Here is an 18715-nt window from a genome sequence, read left to right on the forward strand (position 1 = left end):
TATTTCCGAAAACTTCCCGCTACATGTTTATAAATGCGGAGAAATCAGGACTTGAAACCCTTGGAATTCCAATAAAGGAATTTATTCCAGATTCCGCGTCTTGCAATGAATCCATTGCCAATTGAAATATTCTACATTGTGTCCGGTTCAAATATCTCTATTTTTTAGCGGTTCCTACACTTTACAAGGAGCTGGAAAGGATGACAAAAGTATACAAATTGAAAGCAACGTCCACGGTGTTTTTGTAAAAAGCCGCAGTGCACTTCTGCATGTGTTCAGCTTTTGTTGAACGGATGGTATGCAGTTGATAGTCGACGTTTTTGCAGCATTTGCGAACTGATAGTAGTAATCACGCCCGTTATTCTGACGCTAAGATTTTGCAGATCAGGGAACTTTCTGCTGTAAACGCAGTCTGACGTATGCAGTCAAATCTTGAAGTGTTTTTCGAGGAGAGCAAAAATGTTAATCTGTAAGTGGAGTGAGATCATGGCCCCCACACGAAAAATTTTGCGCATTCCCCCGAGCTGAGATTATGGCTTATTTTTGCTGTAAAAGAAAACCTTTTTCGGGAAGGAATGCTGAGTGAATGCCCCCGAGATGAGAAAATCCTACGTACGCTACGGAGTTTGTATGTACAGCAAAACCTCACTACAACGACACTCGATGATGTAAATGCCTCTACGATGATATTTTTTAAATCTTGTTTGGAGTTGCCTAGTATAATGTTCAACTTGATTTTTCGTAAAGAGTAGCTAGAAAACCGGTTTTAGGGCACCCCCTGGCTTTGCCCCACCACAGTGGCCATTTTTTATCTTCACTGGTGGGGTAAATAGAAGGGTTAGTGGGGCAAAATCCCCACCAGTTAACATGTAAAAAAAAAAAGGCTTGAATACCTTCATGTTGAGTTCTCAGCCATATCCCTGAGACCTTCTCTGCTCCTTTTCTAAAAGGGCACAGCAGACAGGAGCAGCCTCAAATTTTCTGACACGGCTTTACCGGTGGCAGTTCTCCACAATCTCCCATATACAGAGATTCAATATAACGTGGTAATAGATACCATAACTCTCGTCCCCGGAGCAACCACCAAACTCTGGGTATTTCCACAGAATAATATTTTTCTTCATTCTCACATGACCCACAACTCATGTTGAACCACTTGGTGTTAGAGCAATGGGCAAAATTTGCCTAGGCTTTTCCCCTATGGGACGCCAGATGATGATGATGATGGGGCAAAATCCCCACCAGTTAACATGTAAAAAAAAAGGCTTGAATTAATTGAATTTAATGTATATTTTAGGAGGAAGAGTATAATCTCGATATAACGTCTTTGGACGGCACTATAGTGCCTCAAACACGAAGTACTAAAATCGTCTTATCACGTGCGGAGATTAATATTCTTGGAGACCCCAGTGTGCTTGCTATCCCTTGATATAAAGTGCTGTTATATTTTGTCTTCGTAAGTTCTACAAATATCTAGCAAAAGAAAAATTTCTGGTAGGCAGTGTCATAGACACGGCCGCAAGTTTCGACATGAATACGTTTCTTGTGCATTGAATCGCGTCGCCGGTACTGACACAATGATATCAAGTCGTTATCATCGGCTTTGTCTTTGGAATATCAATAACAAACGATGTCAATGTCGTCTATTTTCGTTGTGAGCTGCGCGAGATATAGCGGAAAACAATTTGTTATGAATCAGGGCAGCATGCCCAGACGGGAAGAGATATTGAAAACGAAGTGATATCATTGAATGCCACTTGTTATTTCCATCTGATGATACCATTTCGTTTGACGTTCGTTTTGTACCTCTTGGGATATAGAAGAAAATATTTTGTAAGGAATCAAGGCCACGGAACTGGTGCCCAGACGAAAAGAGATATCGAAAACAGAGTTATATAATTGAACTCACTTTTGCAATGTGTGCATCTGATGATACCACTGCTCTTGACTTGTGTTTGGTACTTCCTGAGATATGAGCGCTTAAAGTATTTCGTCGCGCAACTTTTCCCAGTATCGTCAGATGCGTCCGAGTGTCGCAGCAGTGAGATGCTCGTCTTCCACTTGCCGTTGCCATCCAGCTAAAAGAACATCAGATAAGTTCTTATTTCTGGGTGACCTCTGATAGATGGCATCGTCATTTCCCACCCAACTCCGATAGTTGGAAATTGCCATACGGCGATATATGACTGGAGTTGGCGTGCGGTAAAGTAGTACCGTCAGATGATTTAAAAGAGCTATTCACGTCTCAAAAAGAAATTCGTTTACAAAGAGAGTGCAAAAATTTTTCTGACTCTAAAAAATCAGCATTCCAAGATACGACTAACGAATTGTTTTTGAAAGCATTAAAAAAGCATTTGAGAGGGTGACTTGTGAGGATTCCAAAATGATCAAAGTCACCCACGCTGAACGTAAAACACCTCATCGGAAGCCAAAATCATTTTGCTTGCACCATAGACATCTGGTTTATAAGTCATACTTTGGAAGCACCTACCTAGCTTGAGGTGCCTACAACAGTGCCGTCTTAATGCATGGGCTAACCCGGGCACAGCCCAGGAACCTCAAGAAAATGAGAGCCGGTTCAAATTTTCGATAATTCGCCTGGTAGGGGTCTCAGAAAAATCACTTGGTCCAGGAGCCCACGATGCTCTTAAGACGGTCCTGACTACACAAAAGTTCGCATAATTACTGTATGAAATCATATTACCGCATTTCATTGTCACGATTCTCCCGTCCCCAGGGAATAGCCACTGTGCGGTTTTACGACATCGTAGTGTGGTCGACTCTTATTGTGGTGATCCGTTCGTACCCCTTTGGTGGCACAGTGGTGATTGGCTGAAATCGGTTTCATGCAGTTCTCCGACTTCGCGGCACGAATGGGATTGAACTGCCGGTCACTCATTTGAAAACGTTTCTCCGCAGAGAGCAATCAGACCTTTAACGCATGATACTAATTTAAGAATTTATCATCTATACTTCAGATGCAGATACAGCTGAAGATCCACTCGAGTACCTTTTGATGACCAAACTGAACGGGCCGATCGCGACCAGGCCAGGTCACTATTGCGATATAAGCTCAGTGTCCCCGAAGGACATGGTCGTGCCAAAGAAAGTTTCAAATACTGAGCAACCCTTCCCCCGGAACCTCCACTCTTGTAGCGTGCCAAGAAGTTTCTACACAACTTCCATTATAGCGATATCATTTGCTCACAGATATGTGCAGTACATTGAATGTAATTAACAGCAAAATAAAGTAATCATGTTACAAATTAGTGAAGATTCCTACTGGCACTTGCGAAAGAGAAAAAGTAGACTTATTTACAAAACCAATGCAGGGGTCCCGTTATGGGGGGGGGGGGTCACCATTGACACATGGCAATGCAGAGTAACATGACATTGGAATGATTACAAGTATTCGATTTAGTATGTACGAGAATAGGATGTTGCAGACTTATTTACAAAAACAGGGAGGAGAGCCTACTTATATGGGCACTATTGGCGGCTTACATATATGCATAATACCTACCTGTACAATGCAAAATGCTTTTCTAGCTGATTCAATTTGTGGACTCAACCCCTTTTCTCGTCGGGCTCTTAGTCTCTTTTCCCTTGTTCAAACTTTTGGGCACTCGCTCTCTTTTCTTCTACCTTTGACTGTAAAGGGAAAATAACTGCGCCACGCCAGCGCCGTAATTAGACTGCTTCACCGAACTTCAACTCTGGCCATATCGCTATAATGCAATTTACTGCTACTTAATGAGATGGGTTGGAAATGAAGATGCTGTTTATCGACGGTCGCCTCAAGTTCGTTATGGTAAATATCTTATTTATATCCTCACTCTGGTTTGAACCTGGGACCGTGACAGCAACTTTCGTGGTGGTAGACGAGCATCTGACCACCACGTCACTCGGGCGCTAAATTTGAGTTGGAGGCTTTCAATCAGACTATTGACCACTGGAAATACGTTACCTGGTCTGATGAGTCAGGTTTTCAGTTGTATCGGGCGGATGGACATGCATGTACGGGTATGGAGAAACCGATAAAGACATGGAGCCCGCATATCCGCTGGGTAATTCCTAAGCTGATGAGGCAGTGTCATGGAATGAGGTGTGTGTAGTTGGCATGATATGAGGACCTCTGATGCGACTGCAAATGACTTTAGGGACTGATACAAAAGCAACTTACTTCCGTTACCTCAATGAGGCAGGGTTATGTCGGAAAGTTAAAGTCAGATTTACAGCGGTGGAACCCTGCCCTACGCTCGACATTTGACTACAATTGGATAGTTGTAGCCATTGCCTAGAAGGGACCATGCGCCCAGTGGCGCATAAGGACCGGATACTACAATTTGTGATTTCAAAAGTAAAGAAGTGTGGTGGAAGATTTATGGAGCAAAAGGAAAAAGAAACAGTGTGCATGTTGAAGAGAGGGTTGATGTTGAAAATGCAAAATACATATACAATATATATTTAAACAGGGTCTTCAGTGTCACGGTAGTAAGTCTCACCGCAGAGAGCAACAGGCCTACAACGGTATAATTATTCATTCATTACACTTCACGCACTGAGTTGAGGAAAAAAGCATAGTTTAAAAAATTGATTGCAGATGGCAGCATTACACATAACAAGCATTACACGGAAACAAACGTCACGGAAGGTTCACTGTACGTACACACACATTCCAACACGTACCAATTCGTTAGAGGTTCCGCACAGGAATATGGACGAGGTATATGTCTGGTTTAGTAGTAGTAGTGCCACGATAGTGGAATATGACTAGGTGTGATCAGCCGGGATCCGTGAACATATTTGTCCTCTGTAGTGGAAAATAAGCGTGGACCCGGGGATACTCGTCTTCATCGGAGGAAGTTCCACACAAATACTGTTATCGGTTACATCGGAGCTGGGTGCTGTGGATGTTCGTTCTCAATGGTTGTCATGTATAAAAACAATATCTCCTAGCCATTGTGAACCAGAGGATATAAATCGGCGAAACTTTAAATAATCGATTGACACTGACGTCGACGGCATTTGTAGGGTTAAAGTGCTGTACGATATGGTGTTGTGCGATTTTTGATTTGTGTTTACATTCATCTTAGTGTGTTCCGATAAGGAAATGTTGTTGCAAATATTCACCATTCCGTGGAAATAGCGGTTTTTCATACCCACACCAGTGAACGTGTTATATACTCTGTTAGCAATTGTTTTTGTTCTGCCCCCCCCCCTTCATTCACCTTACCAACCTTGGTTGGTACATTTGTGCGCAATCAATTCAAAATCCAATGAATAGGTTATCAAGATTTCCGTCTAACAATTACACTTTGTCTCCAAACGATTGAAGAAATATTTTTGTTTCTGAGAAAATTACAAAAGACTGAAGAAATCGTTTAGGCACCTGTTGAAAATGGTGACAATCAACGTCACAGACACGATTGCCATCGGTATGTATATATTACGTTACTCTTCCATCATCCATTAGAGTCTCTTCCTCTATACAGTTCTGACTATCCAAGAACCAGCCATTTCCCGTCAAAAATGGTACGAACGTCATCACATTCCAAGCTCGGAGCTTTATTCCATGTGTTTCTGTGCTTTATTTCCGCATCGCAGGCCGTAAATGTAAGGTTTTTTATTTATTTTTATTCATTTATCGTTTTATTTTATTTATTAAAAATGAATAAGTAAATAAAATGACAGGAATACTTATAAGTGGTATTTATATCTATTTTCATATAATTTTCTTTTAAAACGTAAAGTAAAGGACATTATTTTATAAATCAAGTGAGGGGCAGACTCTTGTTTTTCGTCAGCGTGTAAGCATTTGACAAAGCTTTTCAGATCGGTGTCTATGTTTTTGATTAACCATTGTTTGGGTAAACTATTGTTTCTTGTTGTTTTCGGAGTTTTATTTATTTTTTTCTGTTACATGTGTGTGCTTCGGCCAATTAGAGACATTGCTTTCTTTATCCCACATCCTTTTTGAACATGTAGAAAAATGTCATCTCAATAAATATGTGAAGTAGGATGAATGTTTTTTATTTCGAAGTTGAAATGCAAAAAAAACAAAACAAACTCTTGTGGGGTGGGGGATGAATTTCTACCCATGCCAGTGTAAATTTACCATGGGAGCAGTCTCTGCCAGATGTCTCTCTTTCATTGTTATCATACTCTAGAGCCACCACAGCAGATGTCATATATCGACAGATATTCTTTAGGCACAGGGGTAGGTACAATGGGTACTTCCCCATATATACCGACGGCTCTAAGAGCCCTGGGCATGTCGGTTGTGCCTACATCTGCTGTGAGGAGACATCTTTCAAACTTCTCAACACATTCTCTATTTATTCGGCGGAGCTGTACGCAATCCTTCAGACTCTACGTCATATTAGACGCAAACGCCACCGACGATGCATCATTTATAGCGACTCTCTCAGCGCATTGCAAGCACTGTGTTCCTTCAGTTTTCACACTCATCCTTTCATTCATGCCATTTTTCATGAATTGAATCACCTCATTCATCATGGCACCACAGTAAAATTTTACTGGATACCAGGTCATGTTGGAATACCTGGCAATGAGAAGGCAGACACCGCAGCTCGAACAACAACTAACATTGATAATAGCCTTTTGATACCTGCCAGTGACCACTTCTCAATCCTCCGGGAAGTGATGCATCGCCGCTGGCAGGATCATTGGAATAACCAGATAAATAATAAACTACAATCCATTAAGCCCACACTTGGCCATTGGCGTTCGAGCTGCAGGGCCAACCGAAAGGAAGAAGTTCTGCTTGCCCGGTTGCGCATAGGACACAGTCGCCTTACACAATCATATTTGTTATTACGAGAGAGTCAACCAGAGTGCCCTCATTGTCAAAGTCCATTGACCATTGCTCATGCTTTTACTTGTTCACATCATCGCCATCATTTTACGACCGCTTTTAATCATAGTCATCTTTCACTTCATGACATTTTAAATGACAATAGCGATGCATCTCGCATTTTTAAATTCATTAAAGCCATTGGTTTTTATAACAAATTATAGATTTTTTACGATTCATGTCATTGTTTTACGTTTCAAATTGCTTTTTTTGATGCGCAGTTTTAGTGTTTTACCATGACAGAAGGATGATTTTTCTTATTTTTATATAATCGTTTGTTTTGGCGCAGCTTGACCATATTGGTCCTTGCGCCAAAAAAAATCAAAATCCAATCCAATCCAGCCAGTGTAAATTTGCATTTTTTGGCATAGTTGACTGGAGTTCCCATCATGTGCATTTGTCTGTATGGGTGGAATAAGCCGATGGGACCAGACAGTCCCCTTTAGCATACATATGTTCTTTAAGGGAAGAAAGTATCAGTCATCCGTAGTGTATCGGTCGGTACACCCTTCTGTCATACAATCTTCGATCAATCAAACTTCTGATTGCGCCATTTGCGATACGATTTTATACAACTTTCTATAATCGTTCATTTCCGGTGCACCTTGACTTTAACTTGATTGATTTGACTCTTCGATTTACATACTTTTTAATTACCTTGCACTGCATGTGATTTTTGAAGTATCAATAAATCTTTGTTTTGCCGAAGATGCCCCGGTCTACCCCCTGGGGGGGGGGGGACCGAAGTGCTTACGTTGCTTCTTGCGACAGAGTCTGGGTGTCTCGCGGTTTCTCCAGTTCCGGTTAGTGCACTCGCCCGGAATGCAAAGGTGACGGTGGTGGTTAGATTTCCCGCAGAGGTACAAAAATGAATTATTATTTTTGTCCTGAATTCATCTCCGCTGGGTATCCAGTAATTTATTCCTCGTATGAGCAATTGAAATGACGTCGTTTCTCTGTGTAGAGTATGTTTTGCTCGAGGTCTATCCTAGTCAAGAGTTATGTTGATGGGAATGCGTTTATATTTTCCTAGGTCAAAGAAGCTACAATCGTCTCATCCGTTGGAGAACGATCCCTTTCCACGGATGAAAACCTAAAGGTTCTACGTAAAAGTACGTGGTTTCATCTACCACTTTTTTTAAACGCATGATATTAACCAAATTTCTGTGTTATATATATATGCAAGTGGAATTCGAGTTTAAAATTAACGTTTTATTCTCTCTCAGAAAAACTATGTTGTTGTTTTTTTTTGATGCAGTGCAGGATTCATATTTCATTATTGCAGGAAATATTTGCCCTTGTTACCATCAAGATCCTCTCATCGTCGGGGGAAAAGTAGCTGCTGAAGGGATGTTCCCTTTTGCTGTAAGTTTGTGCTTGATTCCAAGTTTTTTTCAACGATAATTCACGAATTAAAATTTCTATCAGTTATTATTGAGGAGATAGGTTGGGTCATGGTGTGGCACGGGGAATCGAAAAGGTGAGTTCTGAATATTTCCTGTTCGATACCAGTGCAGGCTATAAACTGCAACTTTCATCCTGGTTGACGAGAATTCTATTGAATTTTGCAATGGCGATAACATGTGTCACTCAGAGAGAGTAACTATGTAAATTTCATTCTCACAAGGCGTATGTTCGAATCAATCAAGTACCGGGGACAGCACCGAAAAATTACTCTGGAGATATACAATGTTCTGGGTCATTAGTGACGGACAGACACGTGTTGACGGCTGCTCATTGTTTTTTTAAGTAAGTAATGTAAATTTAATACAAGCGTGATTCAACTTCAGAATCGAATCACTTGAATGTGAACTGAAAATTCTGAACCTCCACGCACATGATCGAATAAATCAGCTTTTCTCAAACTGTGGTCTGCGACGACGGCACAGGTGGTTCACAGATAATCTTGATAAACTAATTCTAATTGAGTATGTGAAATACGCTTCGATTGTTATCACCGATATTACCAATAACTTATGGCAGGGGTCTTCGGTCCATGGCTCGCGGTTCAAATGGGGCCATCGGAGCTTTATTTGGCATGACCCGCTGAGCATTTTAAGAAAATAGCTACATTACATTGAAAAACAATTAAATTGAAAACCAAACTTCGTTAAAGAGCTCTGGTCAACGAAATGCGTACTGCTGTGTTTAGAATTGTGAAGATAATTTCCAGATTCAATACATTGCCGCTGTGCATTTGATACTTTGGAAAGGTCGGAGTAACGAATTCGGGGAACCCGGAGCTAAAACACTTAGGCCTATAATTTCATACATATTTCGAGAGGCAAAATTAAACATCCCGAAGGTATACATAATTTACAGAAATGCTGAAAAACACCTTGATGAATGAAATAAGCAAAGCAATTGTTAATTTTGTAATTATTAAAAAATAATGATTTCATAATTGATGAATATTTTTAATTAAAAAAGGGTTACAGAATTACTGGAAAAAATATTGAGTAACTTCAGAACTGTTATGGATTCGTGAAAAAAAAAACTTGGGAAATAAAGAAATAGTTAAAATTTTAAAAATCTGAATCGGTGTAAGAGGCTGTTTCTATATAAATAAATATCCAAATTCAATGTAAGAAATAATTTTAGAGTAAATACAAGTGCTTAACGATTTGGAGAACCGTGCTTATAATAAACGGGAATGAATACCTCAGTATGATTTGGTGGCACGCAGGCTCCGTGGAAAATGTTCAATTTGGCCCGCGGTGTCTAAAAGGTTGAAGAATTCTGGCTTAGGGGTTGCTAAAAAACTAGACTTTCACACTAAGATTCACTGAAAGTACCGAAAATTACGATCTCAAATACTACACTGGTGTAAGAAATTTAGACAATTTCCAGACTTGGTCGATTATCTCTAGAACTATTGTACCGATTTTAATGAAATTTGATATGTACATACATTGATGCAATACAAAACAAATAACCATTCAATAATTGTAATACACACGCATGATCGTGCGTAACACTCGTTGGAGTCGGAAGGTATGAAACAGCGGTTGCAGAATGAACAAAAAAATGGGTTAATAGGGGGGTATGGTCCCCTTTTACAGATATACAGGTCTCGCAGCGTGATTTCGTACTTGAAATAAGGCAGTTTATCATTTCCTGTGGCAATTGGTCCCACTCGTTCAGCAACGCTGTTTTCATTCCCTGGATGGTTCCCGGAGGGGTGTTGCGAGTTGCAATTGCCCTCCCCAGATCGTTCCAGACATGCTCTATAGGGTTAAGGTCTGGAGATCTGGCTGGCCAATCCATCCGGCGAATATCCTCACTCTCTAGAAAATCGTCGAGCAGAAGAGGTCTATGTGGCCTCGCGTTATCGTCCATTAAAATGAACTCAGGGCCAACTGCACCCCTGAAAAGGCGAACATAGGGCTCCAAGACCTCATCCCTATACCTCACACCAGTCACAGTGCCTCTTTCAAAGACATGGAGAGGTGTGCGGCCATCAAACATGATGCCTGCCCAGACCATTAAACCTCCTCCGCCATAATGGTCGATTTCGCGGACATTGGAGGGTAGGTAGCGGGTCCCTGGTTCTCTCCATATGAACGTACGGCGTGAATCTGTGCTTAGGCTGAACCGGGACTCAGTCAAGAGAACGGTCGCCCATTGATCCCTACTCCAATCTCTATGCTCTCTACGCCATGATAAAGGGATTCTCCTGTCCGTAGAAGTGAGCGGGACGCAAACAGCAGGTCTTCTTGCAAACAACCCTTTCTCATGAAGTCTTTTGGAAACAGTCACCCTTAATACACGGGTACCTGTGGCTCATACAAGTCACGAGAGATCTGAGAAACTGTAGCACTCCTGTTACGCCTCGCTATAATCGACAAATGGCGATCTTCTCTGGCCGTCGTGGCTCTTGGACGACCTTGCCCATGCTTTCTCTCGATGGATCCGGTATCCTGGAACTGTTTCCATAAGTTACACACGACGCTGGGCGTTAAATTGAACTCTCTACAAATCTGGACTTGAGATTGGCCTGCTTCCCCACAATTCGCCACCTCAGTTTTACTGTTACAATTTGAAATTAACCGATTGCTGCAAAATGACACCAAGAAATTCGCCGAGGTGTGCTAGCGAACGAAATGCGTCTTAACTTACGCGCGCTTATAAAGCCTGTTTCTCTACTGGCTCCACCTACACACACGTGTACGCTTACGTTTTGACGTAGAAGATTTGCATTTTTGTCTAGAAGCAGTGGTTTTACATTCAGTTCTTTTCATGAAATTCTATAAAATATGCAAATTCTCTTAATTTATTTCACCAGTGTAATTGTAACCGAAAAATTCTAACCTTTGAAAAATTATTTCTAAAAATGCTAAAGCACGGGAAAATAAAAAGCCACTACAAATTGAGTAAACGATAGAACATTTCAAGGAGGAACAAAACCACTGTTCATCATGACAGTGGCCCTGGTTTATTGAAAGACATATTGTGTGAATACATATAGAAAAATTTCCTCTCCACTTGTCAATAGAACATTCATTGAAAGACTGGTTATTTGTGGAGATAAAGATTACAAGGATGAAAATTCAACACTGCCCCCACGGGAACTCGAACCCCGGTCTCTCGTTTGCGGGACGAGTGCTCTACCATCTAAGCTATGGAAGCAGGTGGAATATTTTCAACCTTGAAGCGTGTGTGTGTGTGTGTGTGTATACATATAGAAAAGTGCGGAGCCCATGTGCGGAGTCTTTCAACATATATATATATATATATATATATATTGTATATACTGTACTTGTTAGTACTACATTGTCTCTACTTGTTAGTACAGGATTCATTGAAAGACTACAGTCATAAAGACTACAGTCATGTTAACATATATATAGTATATATACACTGCTGGCCACCGTAAATGCAACACCCTGAAGGAAGCATGCAAATAATATGAAATTTACAACATGCATTAGCGGAGGTGAGATATGCAAATGACTAGAATTTCAGCGCAGACGCACATCACGTGCACCTGTGGCGCCACTTCAAAGCGCTATTTAAGGCTTGGAGATTTCGACGATTTGAAGTACGGCAATTGTGTTTTTCTTGTGATTTTTTCAAAAAAACGATCAATTATGCCTCGTAGAAAACAGCGATCATCTTTTGATCAAGTATCCGAGTTCGACAGAGGAAGGATAGTGGCCTACCGAGATTGTGGATTATCTTTCAGGGAAATCGGTAGTCGTGTTGGACGAAACCAAACAACTGTAATGCGGATATGCGATCGTTGGATGCAGAAGGGTACGACGGACCGACGTGTTCAATCGCATCCACCTCAGTGCACCACTTCACGTGATGACAGGCGTATTGTGCGTATGGCAGTGACGGATCGCTCAGCCACATCACGAACCATAGCACAGCACATTCAGTCTGTACCGCATCATCCAGTGTCTGCGCGCACCATTCGACGCCGTTTACAGCAGAGTGGTCTGTCCGCAAGACGTCCATTGCTTCGTCTACCCTTGACGCAGAACCACAGACGTCTCCGCCGCCAATGGTGCGATGAAAGAAGGATGTGGACGGCACAATGGAATGAAATTGTCTTTACTGACGAGTCACACTTCTGTCTGCAACACCACGATGGTCGAATTCGAGTGTGGAGACACCGTGGAGAGAGGATGCTGAACAGCTGCGTTATGCACCGCCACACTGGTCCTGCACCGGGTATTATGGTATGGGGCGGTATTGGATATCACTCTCGCACTCCTCTAGTATGCATTGCCAGTACTTTAAAAAGCCAGCGCTACATCTCCGAGGTGTTGGAGCCAGTTGTCATTCCTTACCTTCAGGGCTTGCCCACAGCCATATTTCAACAGGATAATGTGCGACCACACGTGGCACGCATTGTCCAAAGGTTCTTCGTCAATCGCCAGATTGAATTGCTTCCCTGGCCAGCTCGCTCTCCGGATCTTTCGCCGATAGAAAACATGTGGTCCATGGTTGCTCAACGATTGACCCAGATTACATCCCCAGTTGCCACACCAGATCAACTTTGGCAGCGTGTGGAAGCTGCTTGGTCTGCTGTAACCCAAGAACACATCCAAAGTCTCTTTGAATCAATGCCGAGGCGTGTGGCAGCGGTGATCTCCAACAATGGCGACTACTCTGGCTACTGATTTTGGCAGGAACCACACTTCACAGAAGTCTATAAATTTAATCATTTGATGCTTGGTCAACATGTTATCTACAAAATAAATATTGTTGCGATATCTCTTGTCTTTCTTGGTGTTGCAATTTGGGTGGCCAGCAGTGTATATATATATATATATATGTTGAAAGACTCCGCACATGGGTGGAGTATAGACTGTAGTAGTATGACTGGAGTATGACTGTAGTCTTTCAATGAATCCTGTACTAACAAGTAGAGACAATGTAGTACTAACAAGTACAGTGTATATATATATATATATATATATACACACACACACACACACACACACATTGATGCAATACAAAACAAATAACCATTCAATAATTGTAATACACACGCATGATCGTGCGTAACACTCGTTGGAGTCGGAAGGTATGAAACAGCGGTTGCAGAATGAACAAAAAAATGGGTTAATAGGGGGGTATGGTCCCCTTTTACAGATATACAGGTCTCGCAGCGTGATTTCGTACTTGAAATAAGGCAGTTTATCATTTCCTGTGGCAATTGGTCCCACTCGTTCAGCAACGCTGTTTTCATTCCCTGGATGGTTGGTTCCCGGAGGGGTGTTGCGAGTTGCAATTGCCCTCCCCAGATCATATATATATATACATATTGTATATACTGTACTTGTTAGTACTACATTGTCTCTACTTGTTAGTACAGGATTCATTGAAAGACTACAGTCAAGATTCATTGAAAGATTCAGTCTTCCAATGAATCTTGTACTAACAAGTGGAGAGAACATTTCTATATGCATGTGGCCATCTGGTGGCATGTGTCATTCACGAGCTATTAGTTGATTGCTGCTGCCGTCCATGTGCGGAGCCTTTCAACATGTACACACATACACACACACACACACGCTTCAAGGTTGAAATATTCCATCTGCTTCCATAGCTTAGATGGTAGAGCACTCGGCCCGCAAACGAGAGACCAGGGTTCGAGTCCCCGTAGGGGCAGTGTTGAATTTTCATCTTTGTAATATTTATCTCCAAAAATAACCAGTCTTTCAATGAATCTTCTACATATTGAACATATGAGGAATCTTAAAAAAGAAAAAAAAGAAACGTCACCAAAAAAGGTTGTCATAAGTACGCAAAATCCCCAATCATTGCTAAAATTCCAAAAAAATTATCGATGTTTGGGAAACGAAGGGCTACTAAAAATTGTAGTTAATCGAAATATAATTCAGGGGGAAAAAATTTGGACAAAATCAAAATGCGTGTGATATATTTTTAAATTATGATCAGAGTTTTAATAAATTTATAAGTTGTGAAAATCATTTCCATTCACAGTTTTAGTGAAGGTTACAAATTCCTATAAGTTTCTCTGAGAAACTAAAAAAGAAAGACAAAAGGGCCAAAAATACCTGAATATACGAAAATGTCCCATAAAAGACATATGGTCACGGCACTCATGTTGTATATCACGGGTCTGCCGCGAACTTTTCAGACGTATTAGCTTATCGTTGGGCATTAAAAAAGTCGAAATACGTTAGAGTTTATAATGAAATGCTCAAATCGTGTAACCAGGGGTGACCGCCACGTTTTTACAAGCCTTACTCTATTGCTATTGAAATCATATAAATCTCTTACCTCACTCTATTGAAATCAATAAGACACGCACACCGCTCCGCAAATTTTGAACACGAACACCATGTATTTCGTCTGGCACCGGCCTTTTTTTCTTTCGAATATCGATCTATTTTGAAAGCGCACTGGACAGTTAACTGCGGCACAACATTGGCACATATGGTAACCATTTTCAGAGCGCGATCATGCAAGCGCGCAGTTTATGACGAAAATTTCATGTCTTTATTTACGGAACGTCTGCAGCTTCAGATTTTGATCATCAAGACGAACATTTTGACCAATGTAACGCGAGGGGCACTCTGAATGTCATCATCACGCCCAAACGATAGCTCATTGAAAATGTCCATAAATTCAAAAAAAGAAAGAAATTAAATTCAAAAATGTGTGTATGATAAAATGCCCGATACAAGAGATCAAAATTGATCCCTTCGGAGAAAATAAATTTCAATACAACCAGACTTAAATACAATGACGCTATATTTGAGACGCTCGTCTGGATGGTCTCAATGAGACTACAAACTTCATACGCTGCGTACTCATCAGTGTGTTGAATTCTTATAATAAATGCTGTACCTGTATCATTATAGATGCTCTAATTGTACAATTTCATTCGCACGAAATGTCAGTATCCAAGGAGAACACAACATCATTTTGACCATCGGCGAAGTGAATATATTGGACAAAATCGAGAGGCTATCAAGTCATCCCGCTAAATACATTATGCATCCGGATTATGATCCCCTAACGAAAGATAACGACCTCGCACTGATCGAGCTCGACACGCCCGTCGACTTTGGCTACTATTGGTCCCGTGGAATCCTCGTCACAACAATCAAGATGCCAAAAAAAGACTTTGCGCTGGAGCCTGGAACATGGCTCGCTGCAATTGGTTGGGGTCACCGTTTCACAAATGGTAAATTTTTTTAAGGGGTCTCATACCTTTTAACATGGTGGAAAACTATGCTCTAATAGAAATGTCATTAAAAATACTATTTAACCATCGATTTTTTCCAAATGTTTTACACATGTTTTTGATTATATGTGATATCCTATGCTGGTATAAAGTTTTACATATCTTAGATCCTTAATTTTTTGGAAAAAGATAAATCAGATCAGCATGTGTAATAACAACATACGAATGCAATTCGAAAGCGCAATATAGCACCAGTGGATGCCATTGTGCAATAAGGTCTAATGACATTAAGCTGCTTTCTCGAGCAAGAAATTTCAGCTGTCGCCCAAGGAACAATGTGTTATTTTATTCTCTTAAACGGGATAGAAGCATTTGATGCACTGGTGATTAAGTCTTGAGCCCAGTTCACATGTGCAAAATCGGGGGGTCGCTTTATTAATTATTAATTAATTATTACCCGCATGGCAACTTTTTTTCCTCATGGAACAAAAAAAACGAGGGACGAAGATCCGTCAAAAGAGTCCCATCTTTGTTGCATAATAATGGTGGTTGACTCCGACCTCCTCTCCCATAATCCTTTGTGCCGCGAAAACTACTGTAAGGTCCTTCATCAGCCATCTTGAACCAATCACTCCGTTCAACCCACGTAACCAGTGACGACTTCCGGAAAGAAGACGGGGAATACCGGCATAAACTAAATGCCATGTAAACGGGTTGTAGCGAAAATCCCTGTTACGGGTAACTTCCCGGGATATTTTATTGCCCATGTAAACGGGGCTTTGGAGTCTTTCGACTAAAACCCCCAACAGTTCAGGATCAAAACATCCATGTAGATTTCGAACGAAATCGTCTTCAAAATGCGAACAAAAGGCTTTGAAACGGCTCCACTTTGCTCTCTTGGTGTCAAAGACTTTCCTCACCAAAGGAGGTAGCGGATTTCTTCTGTTTGAGAGAAGTATTTTAAAAGCAATCATTCTGTGATCAGACATTGAATCTATATCTGAAATGTTCCAATCTATGATTTGTCTAAGAATTTCTTGTCTGACAACGGTGACATCGATATAACTGCTCCCTTGAGTACCAACAAAAGTTGGGCCAAAGTACTCATTTACAGCAACAAGATGCCATGTGCAAAAGAAGTTTGTGAGTTTGAGTCCTCAAGAATCATTATTAGAGCTATGCCACAGATAGGATTTACTGTTGGCATCCATCCCCCAAATAAGTCGAGTAGCATTCATGTTCGAGAGAGTTGAAGAGAGTTTACCAAGATCCGGATTAATGTTTTTAGCTTGTTCAAAATAATGAGAGAGAAATCTATGCCTTCAATTGAATTATGCTCAGTAACCGTCTGTTGAAGTCAGTGTTACGAACATCTAGAAAAGAAAATATTTTCTTAGATCGGATGACGATGGCTGCCTTTACCACATCCGCTGACCGATGAAAATGTACTGTGTAAGATGAAGGAAACCCCACAAGACTGCCTACGAAAAAATGCGGCTCTTGAATAAGAGCTATATCACTTCATCAGATTCCATGTTTAAAATAAGTTTCTGCGTAGCTCTCTTACATTTATGCAGATTAACGTTGAGCAACTCGCAGACAAGAGCCTAAATTCAAATTGTTATTCATAAGGAATTCTAAAAAGGATAAGAGTTCTCATAAAATTGGCAGTCGGACAACAACTGTCATATGGTTTATGATTTACATCCACACGCTTTGATGGATTTTTGGTTTTGCGTTAAAACGAATGCAGTTGGCACAAAGATTTTGATTTTTTTTATCACAATCAACACTTTTGTGTTGACCTGCACAGTTAAAACATGCAAGAACACCTCTACATTCACTAGATATATGATTGTAATCCAAACACTTTGAAGCATCTATTCATCACAACAAAGTCCTCCACAGTGCACATCGACCAGTTAAATCTAAGAGGTTTTTGTAGTAAGCATCGCTTTCGGACTGCCGGAGGAACATTGATAATAACATGTCTCGAGTCATTGAACTTTTTCCTCAACACAAGTCTGAACCTCGATTGTTTGCTTTCATTGTCAGAGGAACATATCTCCGGATTCTGGTCAAACATTTCTTGGACCAGCTCTTCATCACTGACAGAATTTGGTACATACTAGGCCAAGATCGATGGTCGCCTGCCCCTCAGTATTTCTGAGACCAGGTTAGAGCATCTTTTCGTCAAAGTCTCGCGGAGCTTCTTTCTATCATTTTCGGTAACACATTTAATCACAACTTTATCATTTGGCATTTTTCTCAGCCCTTGGATTCCCCGAATTTCTCGCAGATTTATTTGCTCTTTGATAAGGTTTTGGCCTCTTCCGAAGAGCATTTCTGACCCTCAATCGGACTGGCAAATAAATCACACGTTTGTGACAATCGTTGGTCTTGTTTTACCAAAGGCGTGATACATGGCGGCACAGTACACACCACTGAGCTTCACCGGCCTTGAAAAGGACTCCTCACAAGCCTTACGAAAACTAGCAGACTTTAATCACTCGAAATGAATGATAATCACAAACTTTTCAACTCACTTAAAGACTTCCTTCCAACTTCCGTTGTTTGATTATTCATAGGCTGACCATATTTCCTCGAGAGAAATACGGGAAAATATGGGACATCGCTAATTATCGCCAAAAATGACGCCAAAACCAAACAAAGTTGCCAAATATTGTTGAAATTACGGAAAAATCACAATGGCGAGAAATGATGCATTACTGCAAATTGCATTGAATTAAAATGTATTCCACGAAAAAAAAAAAAAAACGTTCACCAAGGCAAATGTGGGAGATTAATATTCTCATATATAGTTGTAATTATCATAAAATAATTTATGAGTAGAAAAATGATGCCAATCTTTGACTTCAATAAAGAATAGAAATTCAAGTAGGATTTTCGTGTAAAATACGGGAAAAACCGGGACACTTTTGCCAAAAAAGTCAGGACGACCAAAAAAATACCGGGACTGTCCGGGGAAATACGGGACGTATGGTCACCCTAATTATTCATATTGCACTTCGATTTTTCGATTTTCTTCGATTTTCGATTACGATGCGCTTTCAATCGTCTTTAACAACTATTTGCAAGTAGACTGACCATATTTCCTCGAGAGTAATACGGGACATTGAGATTCCAAATACGGGAAAATACGGGAC

At 40.8% G+C, this 18715-nt stretch overlaps 1 protein-coding gene and 1 non-coding gene across 2 annotated transcripts in view; one reads left to right on the forward strand and one right to left on the reverse strand.

Annotated features, from left to right (window-relative positions):
- Positions 1-18715, forward strand: part of LOC149068507 (trypsin-3-like) — a 42852-nt gene that overhangs the window by 14414 nt on the left and 9723 nt on the right. Inside the window, exons 2-5 of the mRNA XM_089251872.1 lie at positions 7911-7989; positions 8163-8242; positions 8505-8626; positions 15262-15548. Coding sequence (XP_089107998.1) covers positions 8228-8242; positions 8505-8626; positions 15262-15548 — 424 coding nt within the window. The 5' untranslated portion in view covers positions 7911-7989; positions 8163-8227. The remainder of the gene's footprint in view (positions 1-7910; positions 7990-8162; positions 8243-8504; positions 8627-15261; positions 15549-18715) is intronic.
- Positions 11435-11506, reverse strand: TRNAA-CGC (transfer RNA alanine (anticodon CGC)). The gene has a single exon. It is a non-coding gene; the product is annotated as a tRNA-Ala (tRNA).

This window comes from Pholcus phalangioides, unplaced genomic scaffold (assembly GCF_987345545.1).
Source record: "Pholcus phalangioides strain wild (caught in Gottingen) unplaced genomic scaffold, Ppha-v1.0 ptg000027l_1, whole genome shotgun sequence".
Classification (NCBI taxonomy): Eukaryota; Metazoa; Arthropoda; class Arachnida; order Araneae; family Pholcidae; genus Pholcus; species Pholcus phalangioides.